General features: G+C 42.5%; 1 protein-coding gene across 1 annotated transcript; it reads right to left on the reverse strand.

The window, feature by feature from the left end:
* Positions 1 to 352: 352 nt before the first annotated feature.
* chn1 (chimerin 1) lies at positions 353 to 12,066 on the reverse strand (the record flags this gene model as incomplete). Its single annotated transcript, XM_080752671.1, has 7 exons — positions 353 to 524; positions 943 to 1,048; positions 1,929 to 2,066; positions 3,700 to 3,777; positions 5,499 to 5,672; positions 9,923 to 10,007; positions 11,812 to 12,066. 7 exons carry the CDS (start codon positions 12,064 to 12,066, stop codon positions 353 to 355), a joined length of 1,008 nt encoding a protein of 335 aa, XP_080608797.1.
* Between the last annotated feature and the right edge of the window lie 4,228 nt (positions 12,067 to 16,294).

A 16,294-nucleotide genomic window follows, 5' to 3' on the forward strand; every position in this document is an offset into this window, starting at 1 on the left:
GGACAAACAAAATCAAAGTCACAGGGTTTCACAATCTTTAACACATGCTGGGTTACTGCTAAAAAGCTACACAGAAACAAAGAACCTGCAAAATTCATACTGGCCCATCAGCTTTAAGAAAAGCCCCGACAAAAATGGGGAGACATACAGTACATACAAGTGTAAGGTACATCATCCACACCCAATACAGGGGAGGAAGAATGTTAGGTTCAGCACTGGTCCATAAAGAGGGCATAGGGGGGGGAAAAGTATTAGACAATGTAATAAAAAAAGATTTGTTCAAGTCTTTACACAAAAAAATAATTATTATCAAATGGCTGTTCTACAAAAAGCAGTCCTTCCTCATCTGCTTTCAGAAGAGCACATCAGAGTTTTTAATGAGCACCTCCACCACCTGTCTTTGATGGCGGATGTCATTGAGTGCTGTCATGGCGTCCAGGTCTGGGGCTCGCATGAGGGTGGGCCCAAACACAATGCCCAGGTTCTCTGCGGTCATCAGGTTGTCTTTTGCATTCTGCGTCACCCTGCAAAAGTACATGATTGTTTTTAGAACACTGGTTCCCAGACAGTAGGTTCTCTCATTTATTTCGAGATTTTTCAATGGAACATTTAGACAATATCACAACAGACACATTTATAGTAAAACATATTTATTATTATTTTATATATTATTTCAAAAGATTTAAAAAAAGGTTTAAACTAAAACAAATCACATCTTTTCATCAATTGAAGAGTATTCCAACATTTTTCAAAAGTATTTAATAAATAAAACAAACTAAATCCAAACCATTTTGTCAAAATAAAAGTTTAAAAAGTAGTGAAAATCGCAGATCTAGAAGCTCAAAGGCAGTGCAAAGCGTCGCCTTTGAGATATTTTCACTAGTTTGGGTCCCGGGCAAACGTCTAACATAATATGTGGGTTTACTATGGATCATCACTCACCTATTTAAATGTGCCATGAGGTATTTCAGAGTTTCACTGTGTGATGGGGGCAACAGTGCCAGAGCTTCGCGGAAAGCTTCAAGTTTCTTTTCGGGGTCTGTCATTTCTGGAAAGCAGTGATAAAACATGCTGTTATAAGAGCCACTTGATCCACAGATACTCAGACCTCTCTAATCATGAGGGGTCTCACTGAGATTATTTGTACTATTCTGTAATCCTGTAAAAGTAAAAGTATCATTTGCTGTGAGGACATGACAGTCTATACAAATCTGCAAGGTAAAATATTCAAGACTTAAGCCATGCTCTGACATTAGGCTCACGTTACAAAAGTGTGACTGTGATCAGAACTGTTGGTTTAACAAAAAATAGAAAAGTAGTTAAGAACTGACTTTCCATTTATGAAAATGTTTTTAGGAAATAATGAAACTGTGGGAGCCTAGTCTGTGATGTCTTGACACTGAATCATTCTGTATGCCATGCAGGTTCCTGTATCCATAACAATAAGCATAATTAGGTCCCCCAGCAAGGTAGGTGCTGTAAACACGGAAACAGCACTTATGACCTATCTTTACTAATATAACTGCAGTACATACTTTACTGGACCAGCTAAATTGTTTGTAGAGGAAATGACCAAACTAACTCTTTCGCCTCCCTCAACAACCAACATTAAAAATGCCCACAGGCAAAGATTATTACTGTGGATCTGTTATGCCTGGTTTATACTTTGTCCTATGTTGACAATGTGGACCGAAAATAGCGAACATATAAGCTCATGAATCGTTGTGAGCTTATAAATCTGTCCGCAACTAAATTGTACAATGGAGCATAAATTAGGCATGATTAATCTAGACAATGTGAGCAAAGCATTACTGAAAACGTGCTTGCATGCTCAGCAAAAGAATCATAATATAAAGAGTAAAAAAAAGAAAGAAAGAAATTGATTAAATGGTTTGACAAAACTACAGACAGTATACAGTTTGACTTACTTGCAGCCTCGATAAACCTGGGGTAGGCATCATATGAGATGATTGGAACAGGCAGATCCCTCAGATAGAGTTTCAGTGCACCTGTGATGATATTGATGTCTTCATAAGCATCCACTGAGATGTCCGTCTTCTCACCATCTGTGAGGAGACACGACAGTATGGAGGGAACACAAAATGTGAGCTTGAAAATAAGAAAACTTTCCTCGTCAGAGGATTAAGCTTATGTCTCAGAATAAAGTGAGGAATATATCTCGCTAGCCTCGAGGGGGGGATGAATCTCTAGACTATTAGTCTGAATACAAAGTGGCTTCTATCACTCGCCTGAACTGTTTTACTCTGACATTGTCTTCATTTATGCGTGGTATTCAGCATAGGCTGTGGCCTAATTCTACTGGGCGGTCTGAATATCATCACAGTGCTGTGAGCTGGAATGACACTCTGTCATGGGTGATCTCCCAAATGCAGCTAAGACTTTAGTTTAGCCTATAGCTGCGGGGTTTTTCCTACAGTTAAAAGTCACGCTGCACTGGGCTACCAGGATAGACTCATTGTCACCACCGCCTCTTAAACTGGAACACCGTTTCTCAACCGGTGGTCCATGGACCAGTAATATTCCATGGCAATAATTACAGGTGATCCATGAGATAAAGGTTTTCAAATATTCAGCAAATATAATTTATAATGTAGCCTTGTTTCTTTGGGTGGGCAAAACCGCCACCGAATCGAGCTTTAAGATCATTAATGAAAATATTAATATTAAAATAAAATAGAAATTACTAAGTTATGCCTTCTTATATACATAATATATGCATATTGTTGTGGGGAGGTCCGGTGGGATGGTCCACTAGGATTGTTCAAAATATTCTTGTGGTCCAGAGGTCTAAAAGATTGAGAATCACTATAAATGGTGCATTTATGGTATATAGCTTTACAGAGATTGTGCATTATTCACCCATTCACACACAGTCACACACACATTCATAAACCGATGGCAGAGGAAACCATGTAAACCAACCTGCTCACCGGGAGCAACTAGGGGTTCAGATTCTTCGACACTAACTCTGGGGGAGCCCGGGATCGAACTGGGAACCCTTTGGGAACCCTCTGTGTTCTAATGACAGTTTCTCTACCCCTGAGCCACTGTAGCCTTTCTCCTGACCCCTCACTGTAATGGTCTGCGTTGAGTGGACCATGTCCGGATATGTTCCCAGACTGACATTAATCCCTAACAAACTGCATCACTTTTGTGCTTAATCTGAAATGTCCTCAGAGCCTTATGTAAACACATTGCAATGTTAGCATGTCACGTCAGCAGTTGTATCGAATGCTGATAGGGATCTATAAGCAGTGGTGGAAAGTAACTACTGTAAGTACATTTACTTAAGTACTGTACTTAAGTACAGTTTTGAGGTACTTTTACTTTACTGGAGTATTTCCAATTATCAGTACTTTTAATTATCAAAACTTTAGTTACAGTAGTTACTTTGTAGATTTGGATTATTATTACAAAACATAAATTACCCACTTAATCCCTATATGCATTTAGGCCATTTGAAAATAGCCGGCTATTTTCAAAAGATTGTTATACATTTGAAAACTTGAAATGGGATAATGACTAGGCTATTTTTACTTTTGGTACTTTAAGTACATTTTGATGCCAATACTTTTGTGCTTTTTCCACCACATGTCTATAAGACATTCTGTGTGAAGTGAAACCACTGGCCTAATCCATAGCAAAAAAGATAATGGACACTCTGGACAGAAAACTTGCCTCGGTCAAACGCTGTCTTGACATCTTCTACTGAATCGCTGAATCCAGACACTCTGTAGAGCCCTTCTGACTTGAGACCTAGAGAGAGACGACGACAAATAGGTTTCATTCATCACGTCACATGGAATTCTTTCCACCATTACACGATTAATGCAGTCAATTTACCTTCATAAGACTTCTCGGGTCATATGGCCACAAAATGCTCTTAAATATGCATATAAGAAATTAGCGGCCAAACGTCTGCAGTATCACAAGGGGGAATAACATGGACAGATGCAAATAGTTTTCTGCATCAGTGAACAAAATAATAAAGACATAAATCAAACTTAGAGCTGGTTACGCACATGTATTAGACACCAGACAATGAGTGAGAGATGAGGGGGTTCCATAGTTGAATGATTTGAACTGAAATGCAATCAACTTCGCCAGCAGGAAACAGTAATCTATTCCTCATTACACAAGTACAATTACTAGCACTCTCAGCAGCCCTCTTAATCATTACTGCATAAGACCAACACTAGAGTCATTAATAGAAAATACAGACATTTTCACAAAAGCAGGGGAATCGATTAAGATTTGCATCCTAAACCACTAAAACCAGGAAAGCATCTGTGTCATTAAGAAAATACAAATTAGGGTTTTATTTTGGACCACACTACTATGATTATGTAAATTATTGCGCTTCTCAACATGGGGTCCGGGGACCGGGGATCCCCAGGGGTCCTTGAGGGGGGTTCTATGGGATCATCCCCAGCTAAATGATTGATAGTTGGGAACCAAATGGATCCTTACGGGTCTGCAACTCAGAGCCTACAAATGGAACAATCTGTTACACTGTCAGGGTTAACCTCACACTGGGGATTTTACAGTGTTGTTTGGCATAACAGATTAAAATGGTATGAAATGAGCGCCCGTGCCATAATGTGTGTCAACTGGGGGTCCTTGAAATTAAAAAAAGGTAAGGATCACTGGTTTACGGCAGATGTAAACAATACTCTAATGTAAATAGAGGGTGGTTCCACCTTTTTTTTCCTCTGAGCCCACCTTTATTACATCTGACAAAACCTGAGACTCCCCAAACGTGCACACTTGTGTTAACCATATTGTGAGCGTGTAGCTCTGCAATTTCTCAATATTTTCTATAGTTTAAAATGTAGGGAATACCTCCTAAACAGACATGCCCCAGTTTGTCAGTTTGGGCACCTATAGAGCATGAGTGCATCTTTCCTTTCCGACATGTCTCCATTCCAACACTAACCCTATCTCTTACTCTAACCCTAACCTTAACCTCTATGGAAGTGTTGCCACTACGACAATAAGAAGTCACTGTCGGAGTGGCGACATGTCGGAATGGAGAGCGCCCCCCATAGAGCATAGGGCATGACAGTGGGTGTGGTTTACTGGTGCCACTAAAAAAAATCTCCCATTAATTTTCCCTATATAGACCATCAATCGTTTTAAGCCTAGAATCAAGCCATCCAGTATCCTGGTGAATCATGTCCATGAAACATTTGATTCTGTGAAAAGACAAATATTCAAAATAGCCAAACAAAGGGTATTTATTAAATGTAGTATGTCATAAACTTAAATATTTGTTTTGACAGAATCAAAGGTCATGATTCACCAGGATCCTGGATGGCTCGATTCTAGCCTTAAAATATTTTTTGTAAAAGTCTATGGGGAAAATGAATGGGAGATTGTTTTAGTGGCACCAGTAAACCACACCCACTGCCATGCACTGTTATAATGAAGTATTGGATTGTGCGCCCTCCCCCCCACACACACACCCCTGAACTAACCTCGTGACTCTATCTCTCGTATACACATGTCCACCACCATGGGTCGCGCTGTGTTGTGAGCTTTCACCAGGGTCGTGAGGTCGCAGCTGTAGACTTTACGGACGTGTTTCAGGTCTGGCTTGCAGTCGTTCGGTACCGTGGTTGAGCAGTGTTTGTGGACATTCATGCCACAATCTATAGAGAGATGCAGAAAAGTAGAGCAAGAGGCTTAACAGTGTTACAGTATAAGGTGAATAACACAATCAAATCCTGTGCAAAAATTTGCTAAACTAAATCTTGAAAACATGAAGCAACAAAAACAAATACTGTAGTGATTTCCCCCCCTCTTCTTATTTTTTTAAACTAAGAGGTACCAAATTAACATTCAGCTCATGTGTTGTTCATTTCACTTTCATTGGATGGTTTAATTGGCGCTTTTGCTTGCTTAGGTCTAAATCCCCTTAATCAATATTTGCTGTCAAAATGTCACAGGAACACTGGACAACTACTGTCAGCAGCTGGTGACATCACTCTGGTCAGCTGCCAGGCGTGTCATTGGGGTCACCTTGAGCACTAGAGTGGAACGCAGCTCCACAAACAACCAGTCATTTATAAATAAAGAATAACTCATCCAAAAAGCTAATCAAGGAATAGAAAAACACCTCAAATGTCAGATTTCAGGACGGTAAATGAACCCAATATTTTGCTGTTATATTGAAAGCCCACACGTTTGTGTTTTTGTATTATTATTTGTAAAAGCTCAAGGTTCTGATTACTTTGTGTTGTTATTGTGTACTGCCAATTCAAATGAATGGCATTTGATCATTCTTAGATGCTATATGTGTGGGGAATGAGGATTCCCCTTATTTCAACTTGCCATGTGAAATCTGTGGCCTGATCACAGTATCTATCTCTGTGGATGTTCAAACAGTGTCTTAGTCATAATGATCATCTGGGTTTTGCCTTCAGCGGTGCATGACAGTACTGTGTGCCAAAAATAGCAGACCTACAAGTTCATAGCGCGTCACATCCGCGACACGTTGTGAGCAGGTTAGTTTATTTTATTTTATGTTGTGGTATCCGTTAAAATTTCATTTGTAATACAAAGAAAACAAATCTAAAACCTATATTTTTTGGCAAAAAAGGCTGAAGCCATAGCGTATTACACCTACCCTTTTAAAAAAGAAAGATAAGATGAAAAATTGTCAAAATGGAGAGTGGTTTTAAAAATGATCTTATTGTTAAGTCATTTTTTGAATATGTTGGGTATTTTTTAAGTATTTCTTTGAATATGTTAGGTTGGCTCTCTCTCTCTCTCTCTTGTAGGGAGCTCAGCAGCCCACAGCAAGCCAACATGGAGACTGACTCCAGCACTGCTTTGTAGCTGAGGCTCTTTGAGGGAATTTAGAGGCTCAGTGGAAACAATGTGGCCTGCAGCAGGGACAGTCATAGACCCTGCTGCATGCACACTCCATTCTCCTCCAAATCTGAGCTCGCACACAATGGCTGTGTGTGGAAGGAGCAATTCAGACGCTGCGGGCTACACTAGACCTAGTTTCCCACACGAAAATGGGGGCAGCCTCTCCAAACTCTCCCTGAGCTTTCTCCAAGTTCTGAAAGGGATTTCTTCATTTTCCCGACAAAATGCTTTGTGCTTTTGATATACATTTTTTTTACCTCAAAATTTGATAATTTTGCTCATCAGGATGATTCTCGTCTTCCTTTTCCGTTTTCTTTTGAACAACTATTCGATCGATAAGAAGAAAAGGATCCCCTATAGTCGTACTAGACTGCTGTTCTCAGCATATAATTTCACATTTTGATTAATATGGACCCCCTGAGAAATGTGCACACAGCCTGTATTTATATGCATTGATGCAGAAATGTAATTACTTTTAAGAGATGATTCTCTTAAGGATATGAGACAGGCAGCGTAATAGAGGGCACTCTGTCATCAGACACAGGTCTGGAGTTGTCCACGTGTGTGTGAGCACACTGATGGCCCTGGGGTCCCAGGTGGGGTGGGTGAGGGAGAAACAATGGCCCCAGGGACACCCTGAGCCTGGAGACAGAGGAGGCTACGCAGTAAAAAATCATGTGAGGATTTAACTGCATAAAAATAGATGCATATAAGGGTGCATTTTATGCTCTTGGAGCTAAATGAAGACTGATGACTTTTACAGTATTTTTTTACTGCACTGTCAGCTCTATCTCTGTCGCCATGGTGAGAAGCACAGCGAAGCACAACGATCAGCCGTTTTTCTTTTTTGGCTAAAAGGTTCTAATGCTGATGAGAAGTGGTTGGTGGGGGTAGGGGGTCGCTGGTGGCTTATCACCACATTATCACCATATCACACATCTACAAAAGGACCCCATCATGTCGGGTACTAGTCCACCAACATATTATTGCGCACGTCTCTGGCCTGGAACGGTGGCTGTACTGGCTGTTTTTGAGTGTTTTATGTTGTTTTTGGGGAGGATAATTTGTTTTTTCCAACAAGAACTGAAGCTGAATTGAGGTTGAGCTATGGGTGACCTAGCTCTTTGGTTGAAGCTGCTGAATTTTAATGCATGTGGAAACGGAGCTCCTTCCCCACGCTCCGAGCCCCGCTCCTCATTAAAGAGACATGCCAGCTTTGTTTTCCTTCACAGGCATGATGGGATGAGAGGCTGGGGGGGGGGGGGGTACTCCGATGAGCAACAGTGATGCCAGGTTTTGCGAGAGAAACAAGCAGCCAAGTCTACGAAAACAAGCCCCAAAAAAGCGACTAGGCTACTTTAAATCATTTGAAAATAGCTTGTATCTTTTTCAAAAGATCTTGAAATAAAATGTGGAAGATCTTTGAAACATTCTAATACCAAAAATCTGGTACCACCGCTTCCTGGCACAAAACATTTTCAGATGGGGGTTAGGTTATAAATACATACTCATTTGAGGGTCCTTTGCGTGAAAATGTTTGAGAAAACATTAGAAAACAAGCCCTGTAAGCAACTAGACTTTAGCCCCCCAAAAAAACACAACCCGCAACTAGCAAAATTAACAAGCAACTTTACAGGAAAAATGTGCCCAAAGTCGCTTATAATAAGCAGACCTGGCAACCCTGGATGAGAGGCTGGGGGGGGGGCTACTCCGATGAGGAAATGTGGCACAACAAGCAGTGGCAGAAGCTGGCTTCCTGGCACTCGGCCAAAAACAGTTCACACATACAGAAAAGAAAAAAAGAAAAAAAGGGGGGTGGGAGAACATTTTTTTAATGCAAATTCAAAGCATCATCTGATACTTTGTTGCCCCAGTTTCAAGTAGGCTAGCTATGGGTTGAGTCTGAAGGAATGACAAAATAAAAAATATAAACAAATAGGCCTACTCCAGAAAAAAAGGAAAGAGCTTTTCCTTTGACCGGTTGTCTGCTTTCTAAACCAATAAATAACACATCAATAATTAATGTGAGTGCCCCCACAGATATGTGTGGCTCACTTTGTCCCATCAATAAAACATCATCACACATTATAGTGCTATTCGTGATGAAAACCCATTTCTTGCAAGCGTCTGCTGCAAAATGGAAGTCTCAATTATTGACAGCCACTGAGGAAAAAATATATACTAAATCCCACTGAATTGCAATTTTGGTAGGTTAATAAATTCCCTTAAACCGCAGATGAATAGGAATAAAAAACAAAGGACCACTGCATGACTGTATACCGTATAATACGGTGGGTGAGTCTGTGTTATAGCATGGTGACTGCTAAGCGAATGAATGCAGAGACAGAGTGTTCAGCCAAACACTGCCGCCTTGCCTAAATGTCAGTCCTATGGTAAGCTAGCTACTGTAGCTTCGTAGCCAACCAACCAAGCTACGATGGGGGTGGTGTTCCTTCTCCCCCAATCTGAACCCGACAAGTAGAGGCAGAGAAATATCTCTCATTGTGTCTGTATAAGAACTATGACAACATGGCAGAATAGAGATGTCCTGGCCACGATAAACATAGCCTTGGGAGCAAAAACAATGAGTCCATTGCTTCAGAAAAGGTGTAGTTATTTTAATATTCTAAATTGTATCAGTTCACATCCAAAAGTGAACATATACTGCACTGAATCTTGCATTCACCGGTCAAATGAGAAGCAACCAGGTCAAAAGCAAAGCATTAATATTACTTACAATTATCTATTACATCACAGTAAATCCACAGTAGGCATAAATGTTCATTTCACTATGTTATACAACCCTTTAATCTATAGGGCCTGGTGGGATTTTTAGATTAACACAGTTCTACTCATACCACAAACGACTAACGACGTAACCCATATGCAGAAATAAGAACTTTAAAATCCACGATTACATAAACTAAGTAGAGAAAATTAAGTAACCCAGAGCTTACATTTGCACAGAGTACACATTGGAGTAAAAATGAAGATTAAATTAAGACTACATTAGAACAAAATGTACCTGCACATTTGACCCCTTGAGCCATCAATCCCCACATAAAGTTGGCACACTGTTCACACCAGTGAGGACCTCGAAAGGTGTGCACCTGGAAAAGGGTGAGAGAGAGAGAGAGAGAGAGAGATATCAGATCAGATCAGATTACTGATTATGAAGAGAAAGCAAAAGATAGCCTTACATCCCAGCTACAGACAGTAGACTCGTCAATGTTAACGTATTGAAATGAGGAAGATCAGGATGATTAAATCTGTAAAGGAAACAATGGTTGTTTAAACAGACTCTAAAACTGATGGGGAGTGTGCCAGAGCAGTGATGGCATTGCAGCTATTGTACAGTGCGATATGACAGACACCAAAGCAATGTAAAGGTGCAAGTTGTCATGGAAATTTGCTATGGAAACAGTAGGACGCTGCCTTGCTCAGGGAGCCCACACTCTACCAGGTAACAACGGCCCAGCCAATCAGGAAAGCCCCGACGAGACATCAGCGGGTGACAGGGAGCCACCTCCCTGCTAGGTGTTTTTAAACATGATGACAATGGTGGTTACAATACACAAGCTCATTAAATCCCACAAGAAAGGCTGAGGCCTGGAACCAATATGTCACTTTGGCACAGCAGCTGTAGGTTTTGGCAAGCATGTCCCTGTGCAGGTTCTTAGACAGTCAGCAACCATTAGTGGCTTTCCCAAGAATGGGATGTTTCTTTTTGTTTGTTTTTGAGTCTGAAGCTCATTTCTCTGCCACACATGTCTGCTATGAAACCACACTTGCCTTATTAAATACATACATAAATATACCTGTTTGTAGCCAATTTCCAATAGAATGACATATGCCCAAATATCAGTGATGACAACTTTGTCGGAGTGGCCAATGTTGGAGGTTGGTGGATTGATTGTAAGATCAGGAGATTGTGCTGGAAATGTCTCAATTTGAAATATAGACATCATTAGTCTACAGTTCTATAAAAACTTGACTGCAAGCAAAAATAAAAAGAATCATTAGGCATCAAACTAAACACATCATTCTGTGTGTTAAATAACACTAGACAGTAGCACAACTCATCAGAGTCCATAGCTTAGATTCATTAGCAAAACAAAGTATTTTGCTCTCTGTGATTAAATTACAGTAGCTTCAAACTGTTGAAGGGGGAATACAATTAATCCCATCAATATAAACCCATTTATTTTATTTATTTGCAGACTATGGTGATAACATTCAGCTAATCGTTGTGTCAAAGTGTGAGAGAGTGACATTAGTTTCAAGAGATAATTATTCTATATTAAAGATTACACTGATAAATTAGTCTGGCACGATTTCACACAAAGTTAAAAAAAGAGTGCAACTCTTGAGAAATGGAACCTGTTCTATTTAGACACTCCCAGTTAAAGTAACACTCACGATTATCCAGTGTGGGAGCAGTAAACATGCTAAATGTGTAGGTAAAAATGGGTGCTCAGCAGAAAGGAGGAGAAGCCTGGTGAGCATCAGCACTTTGAAAGCCTCTAAGGCAACATTTTCCTCATGGGCCTCCTTTTCCATTAACAAACCAAGATAGTGTAGGACTGCTGACACAGGGCAATATGGGGAAAACCCTCCTCCATGGTTCTCTCTTCCCATCATCCTAATCTCTCCATCTGGTGTCCAAACCAACAACAGAGGTCCTCGGGCCGCCAAACAGATTTTCCTTTGAAAAATAAAAGCTCAACCGACTGATCCAAAACCATTTCCCCTGTTTTTTAATCCGCTCTCCCACTCAACGGCAGGCCTGCCTCCTGTTCCCACCCGGCAGGAGGAGACTCAAAAAACCCTGATTTCTGGTCATGACACAACACGAAATACACAGGCAACATTTCGGGACGTGTAAATGAACAATAACTCTCTCTCCAGACTCACCTTGAAGTTGTGGACTTTCTCAGATTTGGGGGTCCGGTCGCTCTCCTTCAGTGTGGCTCTGCGCACCAGCGAGGTGAGCTGCGAATAGGCAAACAGTTTGAGAGGCTGCCAGATGGTGGCTGGAGGTTTCTGTGGTCCCATCCTCATGGCCAGCGCCGCCGCCGCCAAAATCTCCTCTTGGTTGGCCTCTCGCTTGGCCTTTTGCACCAGGGACTTCTCCCCCTTGTGAAGCTCGTAGGACTCCCTGGATGGCATCTCAGTGGCTAGGTCTACCGCAAAACAGACCCAGGAGAGTCCAAAAAGTTACAGTTACTGGGTCCTACAATTAAAAAGTTAAAACTCTCTGAGGCTCAAAGAAAGTCTACAGTATGCAGGGTTACTTTCATTGCTCCAGTCAAACACAACATCTACAATAGCTTTGATAAATATGCAAATCTAAACTGTGAAGAGTAAAAAAAAAGAAAGAAAATAAGTCCAAAAGGAGAAAAATGTGTCTTCTGTTAAATCCTCTCTCAGCAGTGACAAGGAGATTAAATAGTGCTTTGGTTTTGAGAGTGTCAAGTCCTGTGATGGCTAGATACAAAAGAGGTACAGCAGCAGCCCTGGGTGCTCATGTGGTTGCCTGGGAATGTGCATGCAGATGAGATGAGTGGTTGCGCTAATCCTCTCCTCCCGGTACAGTGCTGATATCCTCCCTGGAACAGAACAGACACAGAGCACACAGTAGAGTATGGATGCTGCCAGGGCTGTTTGAGTGAGGGGGAGGGAGGGAGGAGTACTACAGGGGCGTACCCTGTTGTATGTCACCAGCGGATTAAATGGTTCGCACTGGCCAATCATAGCACGGCCCCACATGCTTTCTAGTCGCTACTACCCCGCCCCCACACAGACGCCTCTATCAGATATCCAAGCAGGGGTGCCTTGGTGGGATGAAATTGAGTGTGGGTTGATGATAATGAGCAATGAATGAGTCATTGCATCATCAGTGGGATGCTGTTTGCAGGACTACCAACAGCAGTTGGCCGTTGGATCGAGGGGCTATTTTCAAAATCAGGTTGCCACAGTAACTGGTTGTGCGTCAACTACAATGACCTGTACAGTACCAATTCATGCCCAGTCGAACCACATATAAAAGCATCTTTATCATGATTGTAAAGTTAACAAGAGCGCCTGGGGATTTTCTTGTTTTCCCCAGAACAAAGAGAAAATAGCAACATGGTTTAAACAGTTTTAAGAACATACAATAAAAATATCTAAAAAAGGGACTATTCTGAGATGATGCAATAGTTTGTAAAGGCATGCAGTTTACCAGATGGAGGCAGCTCTGATGTGCATTAACCACAATTAAAAGCACCTAAAGAGATTTAGCTGTTGTTATGCTCCCTGACTTCAAATCCATAAAAGGATTAAAGTAAATGCCAATGCTCCAAGATAGAAAGCTGGCCTAATTCTACCAATGAGATTAAAGAGTCGGCAGCATACAATTTGTACAGTATATATAATTATAAAATACCCCCCCCCCCCCCCCCCAGATTTTATGGATATTGAATGTCATTAATTTAAATGAGGTTGATTGTTTACCTGATATCATAGTTTCAATGTGTTATTTATATTATATCGTCACTGTCCGGCAGAAATCTCGTATCTCTATTTTCAAATGTGTATGTTTTTTCCCCCCGTAAAGTAAAGCCCTGCTTCATCATACAAGACTGACGCAAACTAGTGAAAATAGTAGATCTACAAGTACCCAACGCCTCGCACCACGAGGCGTTGTGTGCTTGTAGATTTTTAAGATGGTAAAGGCAAAACAAACTGTTTTGGACAGGTTTCCACCCGACAATAACAATATATATATTATATTGTTTAGACAGATGCTAGGTTCTTGGTTTACCTGGGATCTTAGTTTCTTGAGGCACTACAATTGTCTCTTGGATACTCCGGATAAGAGGGATACGAGTGTCTGGTAAATGTCTAAATTGTAATTGTATTGGATATCCAGACCACCTACAACCACACACTTTTGCTAGACAATGCAGAAGACAGAATAACAGAATTTCTGCATAGCGTCTCTCATCTAACATGTTTGAATGTTCAATCCCCTGATGCAAGCATTGCGTGCGGGTGTATGCAAATGTGGTATCAAACACAGGACCATGATAGCACTGTGTCAGAAAGGATCTGCAACCTGCTTCAAATCACACCGCAACACAGGGACGTGCTGGGCCCCTGATTCAGCCCGGGAAAAAGAGTTGGAGAGGCCCTAATCGTCGTTGTCGGGTGGAAACCTTATATGTCCAAAACCGTTTGTTTTGTATTTATCATTTTAAAAATGATTTTAACTAGTGAAAACAGCCGATCTACAAGCACACACCGCGAGGCGTTGTGTGCTTGTAGATCTGCTGTTTTCACTACTTTTGTGCAACGGCCTTGTATGATGAAGCAGTGCTTTGCTTTGCGAAAAAATGTATACATTTGAAACTTGGAGATACAAGGTTTCTGCCCGACAGTGACGATTTACTTTGTTGGCCGCACAGCCCCCAAAATGGAACGAAGGCCGACATTTTATTTAATTGTTTTCCTAATGGCCGGCCTGGACCGGCCGGGAATGAACCGGTTGTTCGGGAGTTGTCCCGCTTTTCCCAATGGCCAGCAACCCTGCCGCAACAAGTCAAATGTGAATTATAATCCCAAATGTAAGAGCTCAATTTAGCCTTTAGCTGTCTTCACACCTCTTGAAGGGAGGATTTAAAGTTGTACCATGTAACTTTTTTTATAAAACAAATCTTAAAATTGTCCTAACTCTTAAATCGCTAAAGTTTTAGAACACCCACTCCGTTATTTTCAGCTTCTGAAGCCTTCTCTTTATATGTTTTCTATGATCCTGACCGGGGTCCGGTTTTCGCGCAAAAATTACGTCATCATACACTATCGGCCAATCACAGCGAGGGTTATACACTGCCGGCCAATCACAGCGCATCTTGAAGTGGGGTCGCTAGCTATCACAATAGGGCGGCCATATTTGTAGGCGCCCGTGTGTCTCTATCTATACTCGGGTGAAACACTCCGTTTCTCCGGAATGCCTGAACGCACAGGAACCAGGGACCCCTCTAAAGATAGATCTCGGCGAGGTGGAGGCAGACGCGGGGGTGACGCGGGGGTGTGAGGCCCGGTCCGCGGCGAAAAACGGCCGAAAGACGCGGACGCTACTGACCACTAGTTGAGCAACTTACACAGTATAGCTTTAAGCATTGCAGAACAGACCAGAGTGAATGACTGTACAAAAGTTTCATATTGGTCACCAACACTCCCCCTGGCACATCACTGACTTGGCTCCACCCATTCTCTCACCTGCACTGATTCACCACACCTGCACCCACTCAGCCCTAATCAGTTACCTGGTGACTATATATACTGCCCCAATGCTCAGTCACTCAGTTTCCTTTTGGCAGCAGCAACAACACTCATGGAGAGCCCTGTCCTGGAAGAGCCTTGCCCTTGTTTATGGTCAATGAAGTGAGTTCAATGTTTGTCTATATGACTTGTACTGTTTGCCTAATGCCTATATGACTTGAAAGGTTTACCTGAATGTAGCCTTGGCTTATGGTTTTCACCTTGAGTTGTAACATTGTATTTATGTGTAGTCCTTATGCCTTAGAGTATTGACCTTGTGTTGCTATTTGTGTGTATTTACTGTAACTATGTTCTCTTCATTTACTGTATGTTCTTTTTATCTATTTTATAGAATAAAACCATTAACTTTATAAATCACAACCACCTGGAACTCTTCTTCTTCGCACTCTGACCGGTGCAGCCAAGGCAGTGTTGAAACCAGACTCAAAACCTGGAAAGATCCTACCCTTTCTAACATGGTCCTTCGACGCCGAGAATGTCAACATTGCATGGCTGGAGAGGAGCCCATGATGTCTACCACTACTTCTCCTCCAGCGCCCAGGGCGCCGCCTCCTGCAGCCGAGGCTCCCTCCTAGTCTCCGCCTCCTGCAGCCGAGGCACCCTCCTAGTCTCCGCCTCCTGCAGCCGAGGCTCCCTCCTAGTCTCCGCCTCCTGCAGCCCGGCACCCTCCTAGTCTCCGCCTCCTGCAGCCGAGGCTCCCTCCTAGTCTCCGCCTCCTTCAGCCGAGGCTCCCTCCTAGTCTCCGCCTCCTGCAGCCAGGCTCCCTCCTAGTCTCCTCCTCCGCCTCCTGCAGCCCGGCACCCTCCTAATCTCCGCCTCCTGCAGCCGAGGCTCCCTCCTAGTCTCCGCCTCCTGCAGCCGAGGCTCCCTCCTAGTCTCCGCCTCCTGCAGCCGAGGCACCCTCCTAGTCTCCGCCTCCTGCAGCCGAGGCTCCCTCCTAGTCTCCGCCTCCTGCAGCCGAGGCTCCCTCCTAGTCTCCGCCTCCTGCAGCCCGGCACCCTCCTAGTCTCCGCCTCCTGCAGCCGAGGCACCCGCCTAGTCTCCGCCTCCTGCAGCCGAGGCTCCCTCCTAG

This window comes from Nannobrachium achirus (assembly GCF_963921795.1).
Source record: "Nannobrachium achirus genome assembly, chromosome: 22".
NCBI classification, from domain to species: domain Eukaryota; kingdom Metazoa; phylum Chordata; class Actinopteri; order Myctophiformes; family Myctophidae; genus Nannobrachium; species Nannobrachium achirus.